At 37.7% G+C, this 24,190-nt stretch overlaps 1 protein-coding gene and 1 non-coding gene across 2 annotated transcripts in view; both read right to left on the reverse strand.

Annotated features, from left to right (window-relative positions):
- LOC137675686 (zinc finger RNA-binding protein-like) overlaps window positions 1-24,190 on the reverse strand; it is a 48,367-nt gene that overhangs the window by 15,025 nt on the left and 9,152 nt on the right. Inside the window, exons 3-14 of the mRNA XM_068421857.1 lie at window positions 19,424-19,706; window positions 16,829-16,973; window positions 15,857-16,075; window positions 14,306-14,556; window positions 11,758-11,949; window positions 8,568-8,856; window positions 7,428-7,621; window positions 5,410-5,529; window positions 4,276-4,421; window positions 3,722-3,884; window positions 1,323-1,528; window positions 929-1,079 (exon numbers count right to left, since the gene is read on the reverse strand). Coding sequence (XP_068277958.1) covers window positions 929-1,079; window positions 1,323-1,528; window positions 3,722-3,884; window positions 4,276-4,421; window positions 5,410-5,529; window positions 7,428-7,621; window positions 8,568-8,856; window positions 11,758-11,949; window positions 14,306-14,556; window positions 15,857-16,075; window positions 16,829-16,973; window positions 19,424-19,706 — 2,359 coding nt within the window. The remainder of the gene's footprint in view (window positions 1-928; window positions 1,080-1,322; window positions 1,529-3,721; window positions 3,885-4,275; window positions 4,422-5,409; window positions 5,530-7,427; window positions 7,622-8,567; window positions 8,857-11,757; window positions 11,950-14,305; window positions 14,557-15,856; window positions 16,076-16,828; window positions 16,974-19,423; window positions 19,707-24,190) is intronic.
- Window positions 22,252-22,388, reverse strand: LOC137675807 (small nucleolar RNA SNORA66). Its single transcript, XR_011050012.1, has one exon. It is a non-coding gene; the product is annotated as a small nucleolar RNA SNORA66 (small nucleolar RNA).

A 24,190-nucleotide genomic window follows, 5' to 3' on the forward strand; every position in this document is an offset into this window, starting at 1 on the left:
GATTTAATAATTTTAAATACCCCCAAAAGGAAGCTGTAGGCACCTCTATCACCTTCTTCCACAAACTAGAGGGACAAGTGACTTCTCCACAAAGCCTGACCAAGATGTGCAGTTTTAAAATTTTCTGTTCTGTTATTTCAAACAAGAGCATATCCAAGATTATTTTCTAATTAATCTGATCCTGCTAACGCTTCTACCATGCCACTGATTCTGCCTAGCATTCTACCAGACTGCATTGAAATACTAATGCTGTTACAAGCATTCTATAATGATGGTGGACAGGCTTTGTTCAGCAGAGAGCACCAGAGCTAGACTTTATTCTGTACTTTCTTTTCTTGTAGCAATATAGCAAATGGTTTATATGAATTCTGCTGAATGGTCTAAGACTGCATGTACTTTTGGGGTGTGGTGTTTTGTTGGGTTTTTTTTGTTTTTTTTTTTTTTTTTAAAGTGACAAATTAAAAAAAAACAACAAAACACAAGACTGAGTTAACTAATTGTGAGACTACAAAGCACAAATTGGAAATGACATAAGTACAAATAGACCTGCATTAATGGAGAACTTTGACCTTCAGGCAGCGCAAGCTTCCTGTAACACTGCACAAATTACCTCTATTGCTGCTGGTAACTGGATAATAGTTTTTCTTCTGCTCATTTCTATTTCCCAGTTAAATGAAATGTATTAAATGATGACTGATGATACTACACTGTCAGCATAAACACCTAGACACTTGTATGGACACAATATACAGAAAGCAAAACATGCAGCACAGTCCCTGAATTCAGACAGAAACACTCAGAAAACGAAAAGAAACTGAACCTGAGCTACGAAATGCAGCACGGTCATCCCTGCAGACATTTGACTTGAGGACAGATTTTTACAGTATCTTTACAAAAATTCAAATCCAAAAATCTAAATTCTACTTACTGCAAGTTGTTTGGGAAGACTTTCAGCAATACGACTGAGTAACATCTTTGAAGGCTTCTCAGCACATAACAAAACAAGACTGACGTTTCGGTCTCCACGGAGTAGCAAACCTTTAGCCAAAACGCCTACCCGTAAGACTCCTTTCAAAGCTCTGTGAATTATAGTTAAAAGTTGCATTTAAAATAGTATAAAAAACATAAAAATAATCCTGAAGATAGAAAAGTGAAATAAAATAGCAGTAGTCCATATACTCTTGAGGCCATAGTGACATATGCCATATCAAAACCCAAAGAAAACAGAATCCCTGGAAGCACTGATAACAGTGCAAGGAAAAACATAAAATGACTTCAGAAACAAGTGATGAAATTCTTAAAAAATAATAATAAAAAAATACCTGTCTTTACTGCCATCTTTTTTGTCATCTCCCTCTTTGCTCTTGCTTTTTTCATGGTCAGTCATATTATCAGAAACAAGTTTCAAAGCACGCTCAGTAATAGAAACAATTTTTTGGACTGCTTGAAGTTCCTCCTCTGTTGGATATATAGCTGCATGTTTGGTCATCACATAGCGGTCATCAGAGGAGTCAGGGCGGCGTAGAGGCTAAACAGACGAAAAAGCACATTTCTGAAATTTGGGTACACTTCCAAGTTCACAGATGATATGTGACCAAAAACCAAACATGTGACTAAACAACAGAATATTCAAACCTCAAATCACTGAAATGTAACCAAACATGAACTGAAGTGTCCTTAACAACTTACACTGGTCACAATCAATCATGTCTGAAAAAAACATGAAATGTATCAAAAATAAACAAATTATGAAATCGCAGGATCAAAAGTACCTTCCCAACATAAATATCTTATCTTTCTGTTAACTGGGAAATACTTGCATACTGCTGCAAAATAAAGTATCCATGATTGCTTTCATAGAATCACAGAATTATTCAAATAGGAAGGGACCTCAGGAGGTCCTCTAGTCCAACCTCCTGTGCAAACCATAGTCAACTATGCAAACCATGGTCAACTATATGTTGGAACGAGTCCAGAGGAGGCCACAAAGATGATCAGAGGGCTGGAGCACCTCTCCTATGAAGACAGGCTGAGAGTTGGGGTTGTTCAGCCTGAAGAAGACTCCGGGGAGACCTTATAGCAGCCTTTCAGTACCTGAAGGGGGCCTACAGGAAAGCGGGAGAGGGGCTTTTTACAAGGGCATGTAGTGATAGGATGAGGAGCAATGATGTGTAGATTTAGATTTAGATTAGATATTAGGAAGAAATTCCTAATATCTTAGGATATCCTAATATCCTAAGATTTAGATTAGATATTAGGAAGAAATTCTTTACCGTGAGGGTGGTGAGACACTGGAACAGGTTGCCCAGAGAAGTTGTGGATGCCCCCTCCCTGGAAGTGTTCAAGGCCAGCTTGGATGGGGCTTTGAGCAACCTGGTCTAGTGGAAGGTGTCCCTGCCCATGGCAGGGGGGTTGGAACTAGATGCTCTTTAAGGTCCCTTCCAACCCAAACCATTCTATGATTCTATGAACTATAAGACCATATCACGTTGCTCAGGGCTTTATCCAGTCAGTTCTTGAAAACCGCCAAAGATGGAAGCTGCACAACATCTGTGTGAAAAAAAAAAATTTCCCATATTCAGTCTGAACCTCTTTTGTCTCAGCCTAAGCTGGTTCTGTCTCACCCCCTCATGACTGTAGCTTGACTCCATTGTCTTTATAATGCACAGGTATTAGAAGGCTATTACGTCCCACTGAAGCTCTCTCTTCTCCAGGCTGAACAAGCCCAGATTCCTCAAAATCTCTCCTCACAGGGCACGCACTCCAGACCATCCCAGTAGCCCCAGACTGAACCTGCTATGGTTTATTAGTATCTTTCTTGCACTGGAAAGCCCCAAACTGAATGTGGTATTGTAGTTTGGGTCTAATGAAAGCTGATCACTTCCCTTTATCTACTGATTATGTTCCTGTTAATATCACCCAGGATGCTGTTGGCCTTCCTTGCTGCCAGGGCACACGGTTGGCTCATGTTCAGCTTGCTATCTGCCAAGAACCCCAGGTCCCTTTCAGCAGGGCTGCTACCTAGCCTGTCACTCCCCAGCCCCTCAGTGCAAGGGGTTATACCTTCCCAAGTGCAGCATTAGTCATTTGTCCTTGCAGAATTCCATAAAGTTCCTGTTGGTCCATTCCTCAGTCTGCCTAGGTCCCTCTGGATGGCAGCCCTGCCCTCAAAGGTATCAACTGTTCTCCCCACCCCAAACCAATTCAGTTTTGTGTCAGCTGCAAACCTGATGAGTGTGCACTCACTCCATCACCTTTCAGATCATTGATGAGGTGCTAATGAGACAAATCCCAGGATAAACCCATATGGTACTGCACTTGTTACTGACCTCCAGGTAGAGTACAACCCACCACTAACCATTATCCTCTGGGACTGATGATCCAACCACTTTTTATCCACACATTTGTCCACAATTAGATAAAGTATAATGCAATTAAATAAAATAAAAAGTAGTACACAAATCCAGAGTGACTTGTATTTCAGAAGAAATTATATTTGTCTTCAAGGCATCCTTTTGTCATATAACTAGACTTATTTTGGAAGACAGGTCCATCTACACAGTTTCATTAGTATATAATTTTTTCTTCACTTTTCCAAATTCATTATTAAGAAACACTGAAGACAACTGAAGTAGCACTGAATAATTTATAGTTCTTAACCGTGCCTCCTGGTAAGTATGATTTCTTTTTTTCTTTTTTTTCCTCAAGTTAAGAAACTCACAGCTGGTCCTTGGGGCTGAGGAGGCATTCCTGGTCTAACTCCCAGCAGGCCTAGAGGTCCTGGAGGACCATGAGGATATCCTCCATCTGGTATTCTGCGACGGTCATCCCAGTGATGCTGCTCTTCCTCCATTCTCCTCCAGTACATGTCCTCTTCATATCGCCTGAAGTGCAATCAAAGTGTTCTCTTTATATAGCAGTTAATACTTCCAACCATTCTAAATCAATTCTTGGATGTCCTCACTAACTCATTTCTAGTAGTCATGAGCAAATACCAGTGAATTCCAGAGGGTAACTAAAATGAATTATTATTTTGAAAGTGGGCCTGAATTTATAGCAAATAATTCTAGTAAGTCTACATTCCTCAGAGAGACTGAACACTAACAAACAAAGCCAAATAAAAAACACAGAGGGATAACGACAACTTAATTTAAAACAAGACAGTACAGAGTTCCCAAAACAAGTATTCAAAATCAGTAACTACAGAAGCAGAGTTAGTTTTAGATAATCTGACTGCAGCTTTGTCTCATTCATTGATAAAACAGAATGCATTACCTCATTTCCATCCTCCAGCGTTCTTCCTCTTCTCGCCTTCTCCAGTATTCTTCTTTCTGCATCTGTTTCCTCATCTTCTCTTCTTGAATTTTTCTTGCTCGAATACTGGGCTTTACTTCTACTTGTAAGTCTGGGTTTACTTTTTTCTAGTTCAGAAAAATAATGAATGAAATGTTGGTTTGCCTCTTGTCATCTCAAGGTTACGGAATTCTTCTGACATGTTTAACACACACTACTGGTCTACAATAAAATCAAGGGGAGTAAAATGCAGTTTCAGAACTGCACTGAATGAATAGTTGAAGAAGAAAAAAATCTGTGGCCAGTATTTTAAAGAAAAGAAATAGCAACATATTACAAATACCATAAATTCCCTCTTCAACTATATGAGAACAAAGCAATTTAAGATTAAAATGTTACATGAAATACTAAGTAATTTGCTGTTCATTCTGTAGCAGGATGACTACTCTATAGCCTGAAAAAAAACATTTCGTCTTAACTACAGCGTGCTTCCTGATGCCCTGTTCCTGAAGGGTCCCTCATACATGGGCGTAATCATGAGTTACTGAATACATTTTTCTGGCAATTTTTTCTCTTCTTTCATGATTATGCAGGCCCATTGTATCTCCTGTGACCACAGTAGATTCTTCCTATATAATCTTATAATAATCAAAACGCACACCATATGTCAGTATAGCTGTCTCTCCATTCATGACTAAAAGTCTGCAACACTTGTTTCTCAAATGTCTCCACAAAGGGTTTATGTGGTTTATCCTGCCAAAAACATTGAGCGCTACTATTTTACACTATTTGAAATTAAGGGTAAATGACATAAAGCACCTACTGTTGCTTGCATATGTTGTAAAACATTTTAATGTTGCACAACATTTTAATGTTGCAAAGGTTGCCTGAAAGCAATATTCAAAATGTTTAAAAAAAACCCAAACCAAAATGCAGTTTCATAGTCTGCATTACTACTTTAAAGACTATACTCCCTAAGAAATATATTTCTCTAGCTTTTTATATGCTGTTTACTCAGAGTACCTACTTTTGACTAGTCTTTAAATGTAAGAATGTGTAATCAGTCAGCTGACATCTGGTGGTTTTTCAGATAGAAGCATTAGCATTTCCACTAACCTTATACTGAAGTCTGTGCCGCCTCCCTTTTAAGTGCATCTCCTTGGCATTAGGATCATTAAAACTGCATTCACAAAGTTTACAGTGAAAGCGGATCACCTTTCCTTCATCATTTCTTACCTGGAAAATAAAGTTATAACACATTTAGCTTTTTTTTTAAAAAAAACAAAACAACAACAAAAAAAAACCAAAGCTGATGTAAAAATTAATCTAATTCAGTGACACTGGATAATGTCTACCCATCTCAAAACATGCTAAAAAGTTCACACAGTAACTGAAAGAAGGCAAAATACAACTTTCAATTCTGACAGACACATCATTGTGTTTGGTAACAAACAAAGTTCTTCCATTCCAAAGAGTACATAGCTTTAAACTTGAGCCTGAACATATTGAGCTGAATAATTACAAACCTGCAAATGATGAAAAATTTACATCAGACTTCATCCACATATCTCATGCCACCCATATGAAGAATGTCCCACTAAGCATAAAAGAAACATGCACAATACAAAAATGTAAACATATGCACAAGCCTTTGCAGGTTCAATGCCTTGTCACTCTTATCTTCGAGGAGGACCCAGGGAATTACAGGCCAGTCAGTGTCACCGCAATCCCTGGGAAGGTGATGGAGCAGCTAATCCTGGAAATCATTTCCAGGCACATTAAGGACAAGAAAATCATCATCAGTAGTCAGCATGTCTTCACCAAGAGGAAGTCGTGCTTGATCAACTTGATAAACTTCTGCGATGAAGTGACAGCCTGGTAGATGAGGGGAGAGCAGCTGATATTGTCTACCTGGACTTCAGTAAGGTCTTTGACACAGTATCACATATCTTCATAGACAAGCTGCTGATGTATGGGCTGGATAAGCATACAGTGAGGTGGATTGAAAGCTGGATGAATGGCAAGTCCCAGAGGGTGGTGACCAGTAGAACAAAACCTAGTTGAAGGCTAGTAACTAGCAGCGTACCCCAGGGGTCAATACTAGGTCCAGTCCTGTTTAACGTCTTCATTAATGATCTGGATGATGGGGCAGAGCATACCCTCATCAAGTTTGCTGATGACACAAAACTAGGAGCAGTGGCTGATGTGCCAGAGGCTTGCGCTGCCATCCAGAGAGAGAGATCTCAACGGGCTGGAGAAATGGGCTGACAGGAACCTTGTGAAGTTCAACAGGGGGAAGGGCAAAGTCCAGCACCTGGGGAGGAACAACCCCATGCACCAATATGTGCTGGGGGCCACCCAGATGGAAAGCAGCTTGGCAGAAAAGGACCTGGAGGGGGGGGTCCTGGTGAACACCAAGTTGAACTTGAGCCAGCAATGTGCCCTTGCAGCAACGAAGGCGAATGTCATCCTGGGCTGCATTAGACAAAGTATTACCAGCAGGTCGAGGGAGCTGATCCTTCCTCTCTAACTCAGCACTGGTGAGGCCACACCTGGAGTCCTGTGTCCAGTTCTGGGCTCCCCAGTGCAAGAGAGAGATGGACATACTGGAGAGAGTCCAATGAAAGGCCACAAAGACGATTAAAGGACTGGAGCCTCTCTCCTATGAGGAAAGGCTGAGAGAGCTGGGACTGTTTAGCCTAGAGATGAAAAGGCTCAAGGGGGGGGATCTTAATATATATAAATACCTGAAGGAAGGGTGCAAAGAGGACAGAGCCAGGCTCTTTTCAGGGGTGCCCAGTGACAGGACCAGAGGCAATGGGCACAAACCAAAACACAGGAGGTTCCCTCTGAACATCAGGAAACTTTTTTTTTTTTTTTGGGTACTGTGAGGGTGACTGAGCACTGGCATAGGTTGCCCAGGGAACTTGTGGAGTCTCTCTCCTTGGAGACATTCAAAAGCTGTCTGGACATGGTCCTGGGCGACTGACTCTAGGTGGCCCTGCTTGAGCAGGCAGGTTGGATCAGATGACCTCCAGAGGTCCCTTCCAACCTCAGCCATTCTGTGATTGTTTCATGTTGAACAAATTTTCACTAAAATAGTTAAAAAATAATCCACATTTTCATATCAATACCTCTTCCACATAGTCATGGCCCACTGGCTGGACATCACTTTGCAAGGCAGCAAGAGTCATAGGAGTCACTTGTTCAGCTGCTGTGTCTGGTTTTACTTCCTGTGTTTGTACTGTAGCAGCAGTTGTTGTTTTAACACTTTCAGCTGATTTCATTTCTTCCAGTTTACTTCCTGTTGTCTGAAGCTTATTACCACCTACAAATCAAAAAAATTAAATTGTTAACTTTCATAAAATGAGAACATGATTACACATGATGTGCAAACTGAAGACTTTATTTGCAAGTATCAATGTTCCGGCCAAAGCATTATCCATCTTTTAAAGTTAGTTAAAACTTAAACATATTTTAAATACAATTAAAGGTTTTTTTAAAAATGTTTAACAACAAGTTATTTAAACACTTAGTTTTTTTTTTATTTTAGCAAGAAAAACTTTTGCTTTATATAGTTCCAATTTTCATCATTCATTTTAATGCTTTTTCAAAAGAGACAGAACCGAATGGGAAAAACTCAGCAAGTATATTTTAATCATTTTTTTTTGTCATTGGATTTTTTTTTTTTGTAAATGGATCCAAAAAAGTACTTCAAAATCTTATAACGTTTGTACTACCAAAGGTAGTATACTCTCAGTGTTGCAACTGTATAGGTCTTTCCTTCAAGAGCAGGATAGCTTATTGTTGAACAACTGCTTCCTATCTCTAAATGTCTGTCATGTTTATTTCAAAAGTTTCCACTGTTAGATTTCCACTGTTACAAGGATGTTTCAGTTGCCCAGTTATCAAACTGCCAACCTACTGCAGGTTGCCTTAACAGCCCACGCTGTAAACTGAAATTAAGACCAACTGGACTATAAATTGCAATACTCCAACAGCTACTACATAAGAAACCAAAGGTGGGAGGTTTCTTATGAAGGTAGGAGAAGCCTCCAGAGAGGTCAGTTGGAGACAACAGGGCAGAAAACACCAAAAATTGTGAAGCAAAACTTTTATATACATTCTTATTTTCACCTATCAATAATTCTCTTAAACACAACAGTTACTCATGCATAAAGTTAACTAAATACATTTGTATTTGTTGCACTAAGATCTTTAAAAAAATATAGAACAGGTTAGGTTTCAAAATAAAGACTGACTTCTGTACTTGCCAACAAAGTTTATTTTCGGTGTAGATATTTTCTTTACAGCTATATTAGCAGTGGTTGAAGATATTTTGCTGTTGGATGCAGTGTTAAGTGGTGTGTTTGCCGTGTGAGTAAGAATTTTCACCGCAGAGGATGCAACAGAGGAGTTCACAGTACTGCTGCTAGTTGCTATATTTGAAGAAGAGGCAGTTGGTTTGGAAGCAGATGTGGATGTTGAGGAAGTAGCTTGGGTAACCATATTTGGTTCAGTTGAAGGAATGGGTTTGCCAAGTTTTGTGTGCAACTTTACTACCTATAAGAATAAAGAGAAATTCATAATATGATCTCCCTGAAATAACTATAAAAAACAAACTTGTTATAGGTTATAGAAGCTTTAACAGAAACATCAATATCACTAAAAAAAAATTAAAATAAATGAATATAACTAAAAAGTTATTGCTTCTTTACAAAAAGCAACCTCGGGGGTGGGGGGGAAGACATGTAAAAGTTCTTCTCATCTGTAACAAGGAAATAGTTAATAGTTCTCTCAGATTGCTTATTTCCATTAGAAATTCAGACATTTACTCCAAAAGCTGTGTAGACAAGAACAGAAAGCCAATAAACTCACAAGCCATTAAAACTCAAGGAAACATTTTGCTCAAACTGTTTCAATGTGACTGTTTTATTACCTGGTTGCTTTTTATTCTCCCTCCAAAAATTGTACTACATTGAACTATTTTGGTTCCAAATAATATTTGTAAATAAGAGTTATTTAATTCAGATTCAACAACACTGTCTCTTTTGATCACTATATTTTAAGAGTATTTATATTGAAAGACTTTCCAGGTTACCTAGCAAAACTGAAGATATTCCTTAGACAAAGGTTTTCTTTTCTTTTTTCTTTTTAAAGCACATCTACAGAGACAGTTAAGGAGGATGCAAGAGGCATATTTCAGAGCTCTTTAGTATCTCTCAGAAAGTGAAAAGGTAGGTGCTTATTCTTAGAAGTAATAAGCAGAGGCCTTTTCACAACATGCTTGAGATCGAATAATACTTCAGAAGAGTGGCTGGAAAGCTGCCTGGCAGAAAAGGACCTGGGGGTGTTGATCGATAGCCAGATGAATATGAGCCAGCAATGTGCCCAGGTGACCAAGGCAGCCAACAGTATCCTGGCTTGTATCAGACATAGTGTGGCCAGCAGGACTGGGGAAGTGATTGTCCCTCTATACTCGGCACTGGTGAGGCCGCACCTTGAATACTGTGTTCACTTTTGGGCCCCTCACTACAAGAAAGACATTGAGGTGCTGGAGATAGTCCAAAGAAGGGCAATGAAGCTGGTGAAGGGTCTGGAGAACAAGACTTATGAGGAATGGCTGAGGGAACTGGGGTTGTTTAGTCTGGAGAAAAGAAGGCTCAGGGGAGACCTTATTGCTCTCTACAACTACCCAAAAGGAGGTTGTAGCGAGGAGGGTGTTAGTCTCTTCTCCCAGGTAACAAGCAATAGAACAAGAGGAAAAGGTCTCAAGTTGCACCAGGGAAGGTTTAGATTGGATATTAAGAAAAATTTCTTCACTGAAAGAGTTATCAAGCATTAGAACAGGCTGTCCAGGGAACTGGTAGAGTCACCATCCCTGGAGGTATTTAAAAGACGAGTAGATGTGGTGCTTAGGGATATGGTTTAGTGGTGGACTTGGTAGTGTTAGGTTAATGGTTGGTCTTGATGATCTTAAAGGTCCTTTTCAACCAAAACGATTCTATGATTCTATTCTTTTTGGTGACCATCACCTGAAAAAGCAATGCATGTAGTCCGTAAGAACAAAACATGCAAAATGAAAACTAAAGACTGGGTTTGAAAGTAGCATGGGGGGAGGACAAAAAAACACCTACACAAATCTGCTAGACATGCCTTTAATGCAAACACATGTACACAATCATGATATGAACACAGCTGTATACATACACTACTTAGTTTGTTTTTTTTTTTTTTAAGCACGTTTCCCATCAGAATACAGACATATTAATGTCACATAATACTATAAATTTAAGTTCAAGCAACTCTTCAAAATTACTTTTTTCCACTAGAATGCACAAGATTCTTCAGTGTACCAAAGAAATAGAGTCCTTTGAGATTTCATTTTTACACTGATGACAACCTAAATTAGCATTAGTTAGCAGTTATCTATGAGGAAGAGAAAGCAACATCCAAATATATAAAGATAATATCTACCATACTCCATATACCTATGGAGTTACTGGGCACAACCCAAAAATTTAATGGCTCAACTTATTAATGAAAGAAAGAACACTAGGCAAGTCTGTCTAAATTATAATTTTTGTTCTTGTTCTAATAAAAAATAATATTGGTAAAATGGTTTTAAATTTGCTGAGATTTATTTATTTTAATAGGAATGATGTTACTGATGCAACTTTGTACAGTGTTCTGAGATACAAAGAGCTATAAAAGCTGAATATTAATACTGTATCTGTTACTGACATTAATCTTTTCAGAGTTATGAGGAAAAACTGTAATATCTAAACACACATTCTACACTGCCATTCTATTTACTACTGTATGGCCAAATTTAAAACACAGGTCACAGGGGTTCACAGTGCAGCCTGCAGTCTTTATTCCACAATGCCCACCTAACTGCACCCAGACAGTAGGAAAAGCATGCTTACCAAAACTCTTCCAAACATACCCATTATAAAGTCTACTACAGGACATTGTTCCTTGCTCCCTTATGCCAATTTTCTTTGCAAAAAATACCAAAAAGTGATGCATAATAGTCCCGTCCCTTGGCACTGACTCAGCTTACAGTGTTTTAAAGTGCAGAGAGCTTCACAGCGCCAGACAAATAAGAATGTCAAGAGAAGTCTTGAAAAGAGTTAGGGGGTACAAGCATGATACTGCATGTCCTCACTGACGCTTTTCCCCATCTTACTCTACACCTTCTTCCTACGATTTACATACTTTCCCCAAAACATCCTCTTCTCATTGATGCTGCAGCAATATTTTTCCCCCTTTCTCCCAACAAGGCCCTTCTAATAGTGAGCTTAAAGATACGTTTGAAACAAAAAGCAGAACTAAACGTCTTTAAACAAAATAATTCTAATTATATTGTTTCTGCATATTTTCTCCTCTCTAAGATGAGAAAAAATAATGGGAAGAAATATACAACTGACTTGTATAATAAGGACAAGAGAAAGTTCTTACTTTCTGATGCTTGGCTCCACGGATATGGGCAGCATAAGCATCTGCTCCTGTACAAGACACGTCACAAAGCTCACAGCGCAACTGATTCTGAGTTCCACGAGCAGAAGTGCTGCTGCTATTGGTGTTCTGGGAAGCTTTTAATGCTGCTTCTTTCTTTTTGTGTTTCTGGCCTTCTAAGTGTTCTTTATAAGTCTGTTTAAATAAACAATACACGCACAATAAGCTGTCTTTGTACTGCTCGTTCATCATTCATGTGAATACATGTAATATAGAACATAGCATAAAACACATGCTTTGTATGAGAAATACTTCCTACACTGAACATTTCTTCCATATGACGTGCTCTAAGGCATAAGCAGGTCACTTCTAAGACCAAGAAATTTTCTTCACCACCAGGATTCCACTTTTAGGTAATACAAAATATGGTCTTTTCTCCTCTACCTTCTCACTTCCTCAGTCAAGTACTGGTCAACAGATATTACCATTGAAAGCTTGATAAGATCAGAAAACTGCATCTCAGTTACAGTTTCCTGCATTGCATTGAATTATTCTTGATTTTGAATTTTCCTCAAACTGCAAGACCACAGTTATTAAATGTATCCAGAGAACTAAAAAAAAAAAAAAAAATATTCAAAAGAAGGTAGTGCATAAATAAAGCTGTGCTGAAAATGAAATGCAGAAGTTGATATTTGTTCCTATACCAACACTGGCAATCTATAGAGCAGACAGGGTAGGAAATAATGACAAATTTACCTAAAGAGTAAGAACTGTTTTGCCAAACACACACACAAACACTCTGCATGAATTGATATCTACTTTTTATGCACTTGTACCCACTGTGAAACTAAACTGGGATGCTGGAATACAATGAAGAATAAATTTTTGGGCTTACCATTCACAAAGTTTTGAAAAAAGTATTTTCTAAGAAGTTTGCTATGCTAAAAAAGCAAATCAAATTCCAAGTTTAGAATACGTCTGGAGTCCAAAGCACAGCTGAAGCCTCTCTGTACAAGCTAAGGGGATGCATCTTTTTGTCTTCTCATAGGACCTCTTTCTATAATAGCACACATTTTCATTTAATTATTCCTTTAGTAAAAGTATAGAATCAGGTCTTTAAAAATTAACAAATATTCTTAAAGGGGTCATTTTTTTAGTTGAAAAAATTATGACTAAAGCGCATAGCAGAATATTAATGTGGTGGTGCAGACTCCCCCCACACACACTACTGGGCTGCATTATAATGTCAGGACCAACCAACATTAATCAGGGAACAGTGAGTGGTCTGAAACAATTAGGCACTCTCTGATCCTGTCTGCCAGTGCAGTGAGTTGAGACTACCTGGTACCTCCCCACTCTAGGCACAAGTACAGTGAGTTAGTACGATTAGGCATCCCCCTAACCGCATCTGCAACTCCTGCTGCCTAGGAAACGGACAAGAACAATGAATGGGGACGATTGGGCGCTCCCCAACTGTACCTAACTCCTGTTACCTGGGAAACGCACCCGAAAGTCCTCCTGCACTAGACTGTTACCCGTTCTGAACGGTGCCAAGACTGCCTGACAAGAATTATGGCCATCTCGAAAAAAAAGTACTGACCAAAGTCAATCATCTTGCGATCCTATAAATACTGATCCTAAGTGAGGCCCTTTGAGCTCTCTGGGATCGCAGCAGGCTGTGACCCTGCATCTCCCCTGGAGTTGGGATGCCTCTCAGGGCCGCTTCCGCAACATCCAAGCTTGACTCGTGAGATAATTTAGACCGTCTGCTGATAGATGCCGACAAAGGGGAAGAATGAGTAATTCACTATTATTGGGTTTTTAAATATAGTGAGTAATTCACTATATTTTGTTTTCACGAGACTTTTAAAGATTACTGGATTCCAAAATTTATGATCTGCAGAAAAAGGAAATATCTTAAATATAGGTTAACCTCTATCTCTATTTCTATCTCTATCTGTTTCTGTGTGTGTATATATATAATTTAAGTAACTTTGTGAATCTTTAACTGAATCACTGTATCAATTATAGGATTGTTAATTATTAAATGATTAAGTATTGTCAGAAAATAATCTAATCTTGTGATATACCATAATAGCGTTAAACCTTAATTGCTGCTATCCCAAAGTTGCACAAAGCACATAACACCACATTGAATCACTACCATTGAAATCCCTGTATCCAATTCCCTTAGACACAAACCATTGACCAAGTCTGGGACTAGGACTGGATCCAGCCACACCTAGACTCCTCTCTGAGAAGGAGTTTAGAAAGCAAGGGGGTCCTTTCTGAACCTCGTGACTCAATGGGAGGGTCTTCCTTACTCTTTTCCCTTTACCCTTTTCCCCTCTACTCCTGCACGCTCCCAATCTCTGTATAAATCATCCTAGCCCAATTCTGCCCCAATTTCTCCTTTTGTAGTAAGTAACAGAGTGAACTCTGCCATTTGAACTTTGTTAAGTCACGCTTTTAACAAATTCATATTAAAAAATCACTTTTGCAATCTAAACTTTAACCACTCTCCCCCGTGACAATTACATAATACAGGTACCTGTGGTCCAGCACAGCTGATCTTACAAACATCACAGTAGTGGATCTGGGGCGGTTTGGGAGGTTGTTTTGGTTTCAGTTGCTTATTTTGGAATGGTGCCTTTTTAGTAAAGGTGGTCCCTGTCCAAGCAGCTGTTGCAGCAGCAGCAGCAGCTGCTGCTGCTGCCTGTTTCTGTTGCTGCTGCTGCTGCTGCTGATAATAGGACGATGCAGCTGAATACACTGCGGCTTCATAGCCGGAATAAGAGGTACCTCAAAGATCAAAATAAAATAAATGTTACATCACTGTACATCATGTATCAATTACATAATACACTAATTCCAAGCATGTTGCATAATAGAGTTGAGGGGGGCAGGGCAGGATATAAACAACTTATTGAGATCTTGTTAGGCAATCTTAATTTTTCTTGAGATGTTTCACAGTACACAAATACATAGCATACCACTTGTATCAGGAATATATTTGATTTTAGACAAATCTTTTCAGACACGCAGTTATGCTAGATATATCAAAGCATCCCTAAAGAATATGTGAAATTTCCTGGTACATCTGGTAAGACTGAGTATGATGTAACAAGAATTTTATTAAAAGATTTATCAAAGGCCACTTGAAGTAAGCAGTCTTCCAGAACCAGATTTACTGTTCAAGTTACAAAATGAAAAGGAGGACAGATATTATGTAGAGGAAGGGGAAAAAAAAAAACCCGTGAAGATAAAAGACAGAATGGCTAGTGCTATTACATTCTATTTCACCGATTTAAATTGTTTTAGTGCAGAGAAGGTGCTTGCCCACTAAAACCTCTGCAACACACCCTGTCTACACACTCCTTGATTTCTAGTATCAAAGTTGAATAAATCAAGGAAATTGGGCTTTCATACCTTTGAGCCAGTTTTCCCATAAACTTTCTACATCTACTGGTTCAACTATTTTAATCTTCTGATCTGTTTCAAGTAAGTCTTAAAATCCCTTTTTAAACAGAAAACAAAACAAAACAAAAAGTTCAAGGTAGCTATAATATGCCCGTTGATTACCATCTGGCCATAAAGTTAACATCTTTTCATCTTTAACTACTTTTTAGATTTCTAATGTTTGAAGGAAAGTCTTTTTTTTTAGCACCCATTCTCCTCTCATTTTGGGTCAAGACAACCCAAACTTACAAGTTTTATATTGGACTGCTCCTCCCTGTCTCTGTAACTGCTGTTTGATGGCAGCATGCTCCCAATTCCCCTGGGTTATATTTGTGTGGATGTGTTTCCTTATTTTTTCTATCCCCCATCTTTTCTCTCCAAACCTTACAGTAAGTCACAAAACACCATGCACGTAGCAACGCCAACGCTTTGTAATATTCTCACACATAACAAAATAGGCACATACAAACATCAAACCTCTTTTAAAGATAAATCATAATAATGGCAAAATATTTTGTAACTGGTTGATACTTCCCAGTAGACTATGATGTAATTGAACACAAACTGCTAAGATTCTGAGTATTTAAAACCTCTCCTGTAACAATTGCAAAGATCCCAGCAGCATAATATGCAAAATTCTTACCAGAGTAAGTAACCGCTGTTGTACTGTACGTTGCACTTTGAGTATAGGATGGAACAACAGTAGCTGCAGCTGCTACTGGCTGCACAGTAGAGGATACGGGATATATAGAAAATGTTGTTGTTGCTGGACTTGGGGTTGCAGGTTTTATAGCTGTCACTTGTCGTGTTTGCTGGGCTTGGGTATACTGAGTTGCCCCTTGGCTATATCCTGTTTTTGGAGCTAATTAGGATAGAAGTGTACAAACATTGATATGTTTTAGTTCAATGAAATGCAAACCATATTAAGTGATACTTAATGATATGCTGGAGAATAAACACATAACAAGTGGTTATTGTTTTAGTTTGGTTGGTTTTTTACAGTAATGATTATGCATCGCCTACCATATATCACACAACTGTTCAATTGTATCACAGCTCACACTAGTAAGCCTCAGATTTATTTAAGCATTTTTAACTGTGCTGCCATGTTTTTAAACAACCTTCTCGTTCAATGGTTTTACTAGAGTACACTAAATCAAAGTACATCTAAACTTTCCTATTATTCCTAATTAAAGTAAAAAAGTAAATAGGATTTATGCTTTGTAGCATTCATGATACCAATAATTAAAGAACTACATACATTAAGTAACTAAAGAATTTAAAAAAAAGTCTTTCTAACCAAGTTATCATCTGAAACCACCATTGACTTTTTGAACCTACTTCAGCAAAAAAGTTTGCCTAGAAGTACATTTTGAGTGTATTTAATAACAATCCAAACCTCAAAGATAGTTACTTATGGCAATGTCACAATAATGTTCAAGTTGTAGGTGCAGCAAATTTTTCGACACATTGACAGGGATTACATGTCAAAACTAAAAAAAAAAAAAAAAAGAAAGAATCTGGATAATGTGAAATATTCAAAGACATATTTTTAAGGTATTGAAGTAGCACACAGACTGTGTATAATGACAGGAGTTTGAATCATGCCACTCACCTGTCTGGTAGTACGATTCAGCTACTGAAGGTTGAGGCTGGGCAGCAGCAGCCACAACCGCAGCAGTCGCTGTTGGTTGTTGATAATACTGTTTGCTCTCATAAGCTACAGCTGGGGCGGTAGATCGAACATAAGAAAAGGAATCCTAAAAATTCAAAAAAGAAAAAACAGCAAATTTCTCCTTAAGTATATATCTGGAGTAATAAAAATCATTAGCAAAGTCAAAGAATTTTCTTCTATTCTACTAAAATAGATTTTAAAAAATATTTACAGATACAGTATATACTAATATATGCATTAAAGAAATTAAATTTATGTTTACAGATACTTCAGGCCTGAAGACAACCCTGATGTTTTTTTTCAGATTTAATATAGGAATTAACCTCATGCTATTAAATCACTTCCCCTTCCAAATTATTTTTGTTACCAAAAAAGCAAATATTCTCACTAGTTTTTCATAATGACTGTATCAGATTACATTTCTGTAAAATATGAAGGAAAAAAACACCACAGATCTCCACAAACCACAATAAATTCACAAGTTTACAGACATGACCCTTTATTTGCTTTAAAAATCTCATCATCAACAACACTTTTCTTGGTTATATTTTTTAGAGTACAAAAGTTATACTTTTAAAGCCTTCTTTACTTCTTGGTGTATCAACTATTCCATTGGGGAACCATATGTAGTTTATAAGAGCAAGGCAAGTAGCCCATTCGACACCTCTAGAACTCAGGAGATGGTTAGTAAGCTTGGAAGGGGAGAGCTTGGAAGACACTATATGCATGTACATATATTCTCCCTTCCTCACCATATTTATGGTAAAGCATAAAGAGTCGATCAACTGAGGGGTAGCAAGGCATGAACTACATTAGTGAAAATGTACTAATGTATTAAATTTATTTTTATTTCAAAAAAATATAAGAATAAAATCTCTTTTCTATCCAACCTGTGTAAAGTAGAATTATTTTTCTTTAGTTTAGGGGATTCTCTTCTGTCTGAATGCATCTAATAACTGACTAGTTTAATGACCTCGTAATTATAGTAAACATGCTACCAGAAAGACTCCTACGTTTTGATTCATTACCATATGTAACAAATTATAAAAGCCATACAAAGGAATTCATAACATACAGCAACAGTATAGTCCTTTTAAACAAACAAAAATACTAATTAGAACCTAGATAATGCCTTGATAAATTTAGGACTAAAAAGTTAAAGAATTGTTACAAGGGACATACTATTTCAATATCCTCTGTCTCATAGTAAATGCACATTTTAACTGTGAGCCATGTCATAAGAGTTTGATAACTCTTGTGCATAAACACACCAGCCTAGAAATATCCACTGAAGACTGACTAACAAATACTAATGTAGCAAAAAGGCTGATAAAAATACAAATAAAGCTCACATTTCCAATGGGAAACTACCTGGCCACGTAAAACCCCTCTTTCTGCATCTAAGCTGTCTGATTGAAAACAATGGGCTAGGGTTACTGATGTGCATATACACTTGCATTGTGTGAATCTAGACAGACAGGAAAACCTGCAACTTCTCACTCTTAAAAAAATGAACAGGAGTAAACACTTAGGTAAGTCCCAAGATAACCTCTACAGACTGAAATCTTCCAACTGCAAAACTGATGCAGCACTCTGATTTGTACTGCTAAGTTTCTTTATTCCTGTACTGAAGAGGAATACAAGTCACTGACAGGATGTTGTTTCATACGACATTTAAGTCAGCGTAAGAATGGGAAGTTGTCTGAGGTACCATCACATCTCTCTTCACAGCCCTACATGATCCCACCTCTCTCTCTCTTGCATTGGCATCACAACTGTGCAGAACCAAGGAAATTCTGCAGAAGTCTCTCAATCCCGTGGAAAGCTGCTACTCCTTTTTTGGTTGGGTAGTTTTCTGTGGGATCCTTATCCTGAACTGACTCACCCAAATGCTGACAACTGCTAGATTCAATGCAAGGAAGTGTCAGCAAAGGTCAGGGCAAGATGAAAACAGACAACGGTTCCCTTTTGTAGAAGCCTGTAGCCACACAAGGTTAGGCAGTGGTCTCACAAAGGGCACCCAAAACCTACCCAAAGGGTAGTTTCTCTCCTAGGGTAATTTTCTATCCTCTTACATTTGGTACTAGAGCTCCTGTGGCACCCAGGAATCTGACAAGGGAACTATTTCTATCTCCCACTGAAAATTTTTATTGGAACAGCTTTTTCATCTAAATCAGTCCCATGACCCAGTTTACCACATGCCACTTGAACATTTAGGCTAGCTGAGACAAGTATTTCAGCAGTAGTTCACAAAATCATTTGGAAATAAATGTCAATTCATTGCTTATTGTGTGAATGTCTAAAACTTAGCTCCTGCAGTACTACTGCTGATAATCCTCTATATGCGCCATATGAGACTGCAGTCACTTCACATTCTATCAGTTTTAGCTACTAAGTAGTTCGAGTTGCATTCAAGCTGTGGTTCATGGAAGAAAAAAATATAAATATCATCACATTCTCTTATCCAAACAGGCCTCTTCCTTTTAACATATCATTTAAAAATCACACAAGTAATTTTTTTTTTTTTTAACACACCTGGTAATTCTGCGTAGTGACAGGTGGTGGTGGTGGTGGAGCTTCTTGTTGCCTCTGTGTATAACCATAATCTGTAGCTGTGTGCGCTGTAGGATAGCCTCCGTACGCAGCAGCTGTTGCAGCAGCTGCAACAGCTACTGGAGCAGGCCTGGCTACTGCAACTGTAGCTGCTGCTGGAGCATAGGCCGCAGTAACGGTGTGTGCAGCAACTGGTGCCTGGTGGACAGTGTAGCTAGCAACTGTAGTTGGATGAGAATAGGCTACACCCGAAGCTGGCTGCTGGCTATATTGGAAAAAGACAGTAAGTAAATAATTAGACTAATTCAACATACTAAGCTAATGCGTAAACATTTCAGAATCCCAGATTTGATTAATACTTGTCTGTTCTACAAACAGACCTGGAGCAGCTATCTATCTATGCATAGACTTTAATGGCTTTTAATCTCTCTCTTCCGTTCCCATTAAAAAGGCTGTATCATTTTGAAGTTTCTGTGGGTGCAGATATATCATGCAGGTGATGACTTTCTTCTTAGCAAGGGGGGGTGGTTGTGTTCCACTGCTTGAAAAGAACCGAAGTCTTTCATTCAAAATAATACAGAAGTCTTACACTGTTATCTTTTCATGACCAATAAGTTTTTAAGTGTTTTAGTAGTTCTTCAATAAAACTAGCATACCTGTCAAATTAAGAAAAATACTACTTTTCTGTGAGAACTCATTACTGACCTGCACTTGCATGATGTTTTTCAGTAAACCACATTAAAGTAATGAGATTTTAAAGACTTCTGTGAAAATTAGCTCAGAACTCAAATTTAAAAGGCAGAGACTTTAAATACACATCTCTGATAACGGACTTTTCTCACAAAAGTTTAGAATTATAAAAGCTGGCCCCACTCATTCGTACAGAAGTCCACTGCCTCACAACATGAAGCATCAAAAGAACAGTCATATCGAGCAAGACGACTGCTACCAGAGCTCTGGCAATGTTCCAGGCACATGCTAAGACTAATCTGCTTCTCTTAAATTTGCAGGTAGGACATTAATATGTGGCTATTTACTAAGAATGAGTAAATATTAACAGCAAAAATAAAAGTGATGGCTTCAAAGGCTTAATTATTTGAACTGAAACTAATATTATTGTCTTATATTGATCTATAACTGCATTATGATTAAAAGCCTAGAACAGTTATTTTTAATTTTAAACAAAGTGAACTGGGCAAAATATCACTATCTGGAACAATGATATGAAGTGGAGATTGAGTGATTATTCTGAAATTTTTAGTACACTTCCTGCACTGCTTTTCAATAATATTTAAGAATCTCTATAGGGTTTCACATCTCCATAGCACTATTAAAAGATAATTCAAAACCAATTTCATGCCTATCAAGGAGGTAGTATCCCCTATTTTTAGAAGAAAATAGAAAAATGAAATCTCACTTGAAGCAAACATACTCCATGGCAAAGTGAAATTGCAGCATGGTTATGCTCAAAACCAAAAGGAACAAGAAGTTACAGCATTTTTTTCCTAAAGACTACAATATTCTCTCTGACATAACTACCAGAAACAAAGCACCTTCTAACTATAGATACTATTATTTTTGTAAAAGACATTTCCATAACTCGCTTATGTTTAAAAAAAACCCTGATTTTGTCATTTTAATTACAGCAGAACCCATTAACTTCAATATATTAAAAAAAAAAATTCTTACAGCAGAAACACACAGAGAAAATGTTATTATTATTCAACTTACATGCCTGGACTCCACCTTCTTCCCATCTTAGGCCCTTGATTGCTTAAGAGACCACTTGCATTCCATCCAAATTTAATTGTTGTGAGTCATACTCACAATTATGTTTCTTTTTATTTTCAGCTGCTTAACATAACAGTGAAAGAAAAAGACCTGAACCACTCTCGTGTAGCTCCCACCACTGCTTGAAACAATTTCTCCTACTTGATGTATATAGGCAGTTTCTCGGTTTTGTCAGTTTAAGGTAAGAAATCAGACTCCACCAGAAAATTCAGGAAGACTATTTTATGATGGTAAAAGTGAATGACAATCTATAAAATTAGGCTGTGTCATCTACATATCTAACAGTACAGAATTGTAAAATATTCAAAAGTTCTGAGGTAATTCACATTATCATATGTATCTACTAAATATACATTAAATTGAGAAAACAGGCAGCAGACTATTTAACTCGGACTGCACTTGAACACATCAACAGTGTAATACTGCCAACAAGGAAAAGTCTTGCTCCATCCTATCCTCACTTTTATTCTTCCCTCCTCCCATATACCACTTCTGGTTATGCCATCCTATTCCATCCCTAGTGCTAGTTCTGCTACTTGTCAAGCTATTCAGTGCACTGATTTAATTCATTAATCTAGTAGAAAACTATGAGAATTTTTTTTTGCTGGGCTCATTTTCTAACATGGTAGAAATGTTAGAAACATTGGAGCTCACAAAACAGTCTGCTGAGTGCCAGAACCCACATAAGTTATACGTATGGAAGCAGGGGGAAAAAAATGGGAGGGGAAGAACAGGGACCTGTCCAGGAAGCATTAATTTGGCTCTTCAAGTTTCATGAAACCATGCTTAAGTTACTATTACAAAATACAATATAGTGTTCACAACACACTATGAGGTAACAGTATCAGTCAGTTTATCAAAGAAAATGCTTTTGTTCTCAGAATATATATGATTAAAGCTGCCTGACAGTTTTCAATATTTAATATTGTAAAGAGATTGTGATCATTATGAGCAGGACTATTAACAAGATTCCACTACATACAGTTTCATTTCTTCTGTGCTATTTTTGTATCAAACTTGCTTATCATGGTATAGAATTAACAGCCCCAATCATTTGATTTCTAAGGCTAATATAGTTCTATGACCATGTTTACTTAAGCAAACCTGTTCCCCTTGCTTCTGCAACATCATGCAGAGCTAGTGATCAAGTTTGCAAGACTACAAGAAAAATATTCTAGAATTGACTGCTTCTTCCTTTTTAAAAGTTATGTTATACTATGTTACAGAAATTCACAGTGACATCTTTTCTAAATTTATGATGTTTCTTTTTCTCCCCATGGTCTTACTGAGAACCTTTTAACATTAAGATGACCAGACACTTTCATGCAATTAATTTATATAAAAAAATATTTTTGTGCCAACTTAATTTAACTTACAAGAGTTTTTAATCCTTGTTTGGTGATTAGTGCCTCATCACATTTGTTGAGATGAACTTACCTCCTTCCAGACTCCCTATTCCACTGATCTTTCTTGCAGTTGTTCTTTGCACCTATCCTAGTATTATCTACTCTTCTTTCTTGACTACAGATGGCAAGAACTGTATGCATCATTTCAGATGAAGTTTCAGCTGTGCTACTCACTCTGCTCCTGACTGCTTGCTTTCCAAACAGTCTAGCTTCCTCAGAGCAGCTTCTTGTAAACTTACCTGTGTGTTGACAATATTTCCCTTGAATCAAATATCACGACACACCATACTAGTATAAATACTAAGTAAGACTCAAGACCAATCCCTAGGGTACTCCACTGCAATTATTCCTATTTGATAATCACTCTTCTAATTCTACTAACAACCTCTACCAGCTCCTTCTCTACAATTCTTTTACTAATCTCTACCTTAAGTAATAATTTTCCATGCTGCACCACATCAAGTATTTCAACTTAGTCCCAATAAATAAGACTCCAAAAGACTTAGGCACCTGATCAAGTTTTCAGAGCAAAAATGAAATACAGTATGTCAGCTGAGCTATGGTAACAAACCACATGCGTGTTCTTCACTACAACAAAGTAATTAATTCAATTTAGCTTAATCCCCCAACACAGTGGGAAAAAGTTGAACCAAATTACAAGTGGACAGAGAAGCTAACTGATTGACCTGGTAACTTAGTGAGTTTTCTTTGTAGGTCAATTCTTCTCTTCCCCAAAATAAATTCTAATATCCTTATTAGCATCTTTGAGTTCAAGGAATTCTAGCACTCTTCATATGAGAAGATATGTAGTCCAACTGGCTTTACTAACTAGGTGAAGCTTAAAAATCACAGAATAATTCAGGCTGAAACAAAGATTTGGAGGTCATCTGTTCTAACCCTGTGCTCAAAGCACAGCTAATTTCAAAGTTACATTAGGTTTCTCAGGGCTTTATGTCCAGTCAAGTTCAAATCATCTCCAAAAACGGAGATTGCAAGACTGCTCTAGACAACTTGTTCCAGTGTCTGAGCACCCTCACTGTCAAGAATTTTTTCCTTAGTTTATAAAAGATTCAGTTTCAAAAGCAAATGAGTTCTAGACTAACATTTACTTAAAGCAAATCCAGTTTGTGAACATTTAATTCAAGGTAACTTCATATTACAATTCTTACAGTGTTTTAACTTACTATCAAAATAAACACCATTCTTTGATTTAAGAAGTTACAGGCAAAGGACTTGGCAGCTTCAAATCTTACTCTGCTGTATTGCTCTAATAATAACTCTTCTGCCAGAGATTTTCATTCAAAAAGAATATATTTTATTCATACCACACCTATTTCTTTAGCTGATCATAATAGTAACAGTGCTTCCCCACCAAGCTCACTTTAATTTCTATTTTCTAGGAACAACACACATTCTTCAGTACTCATCTTCTGGCTTGGATTTCTATTTCACTGTGTTTTCACTATCCCAGCCACAGCCAGTTTATAGTCTACATGTTGCACTCAACTATTCTGCTTCAGGTTCTGGAGATGTATGTTTCAGTCAACTACAG

This window comes from Nyctibius grandis, chromosome W (assembly GCF_013368605.1).
Source record: "Nyctibius grandis isolate bNycGra1 chromosome W, bNycGra1.pri, whole genome shotgun sequence".
Classification (NCBI taxonomy): domain Eukaryota; kingdom Metazoa; phylum Chordata; class Aves; order Nyctibiiformes; family Nyctibiidae; genus Nyctibius; species Nyctibius grandis.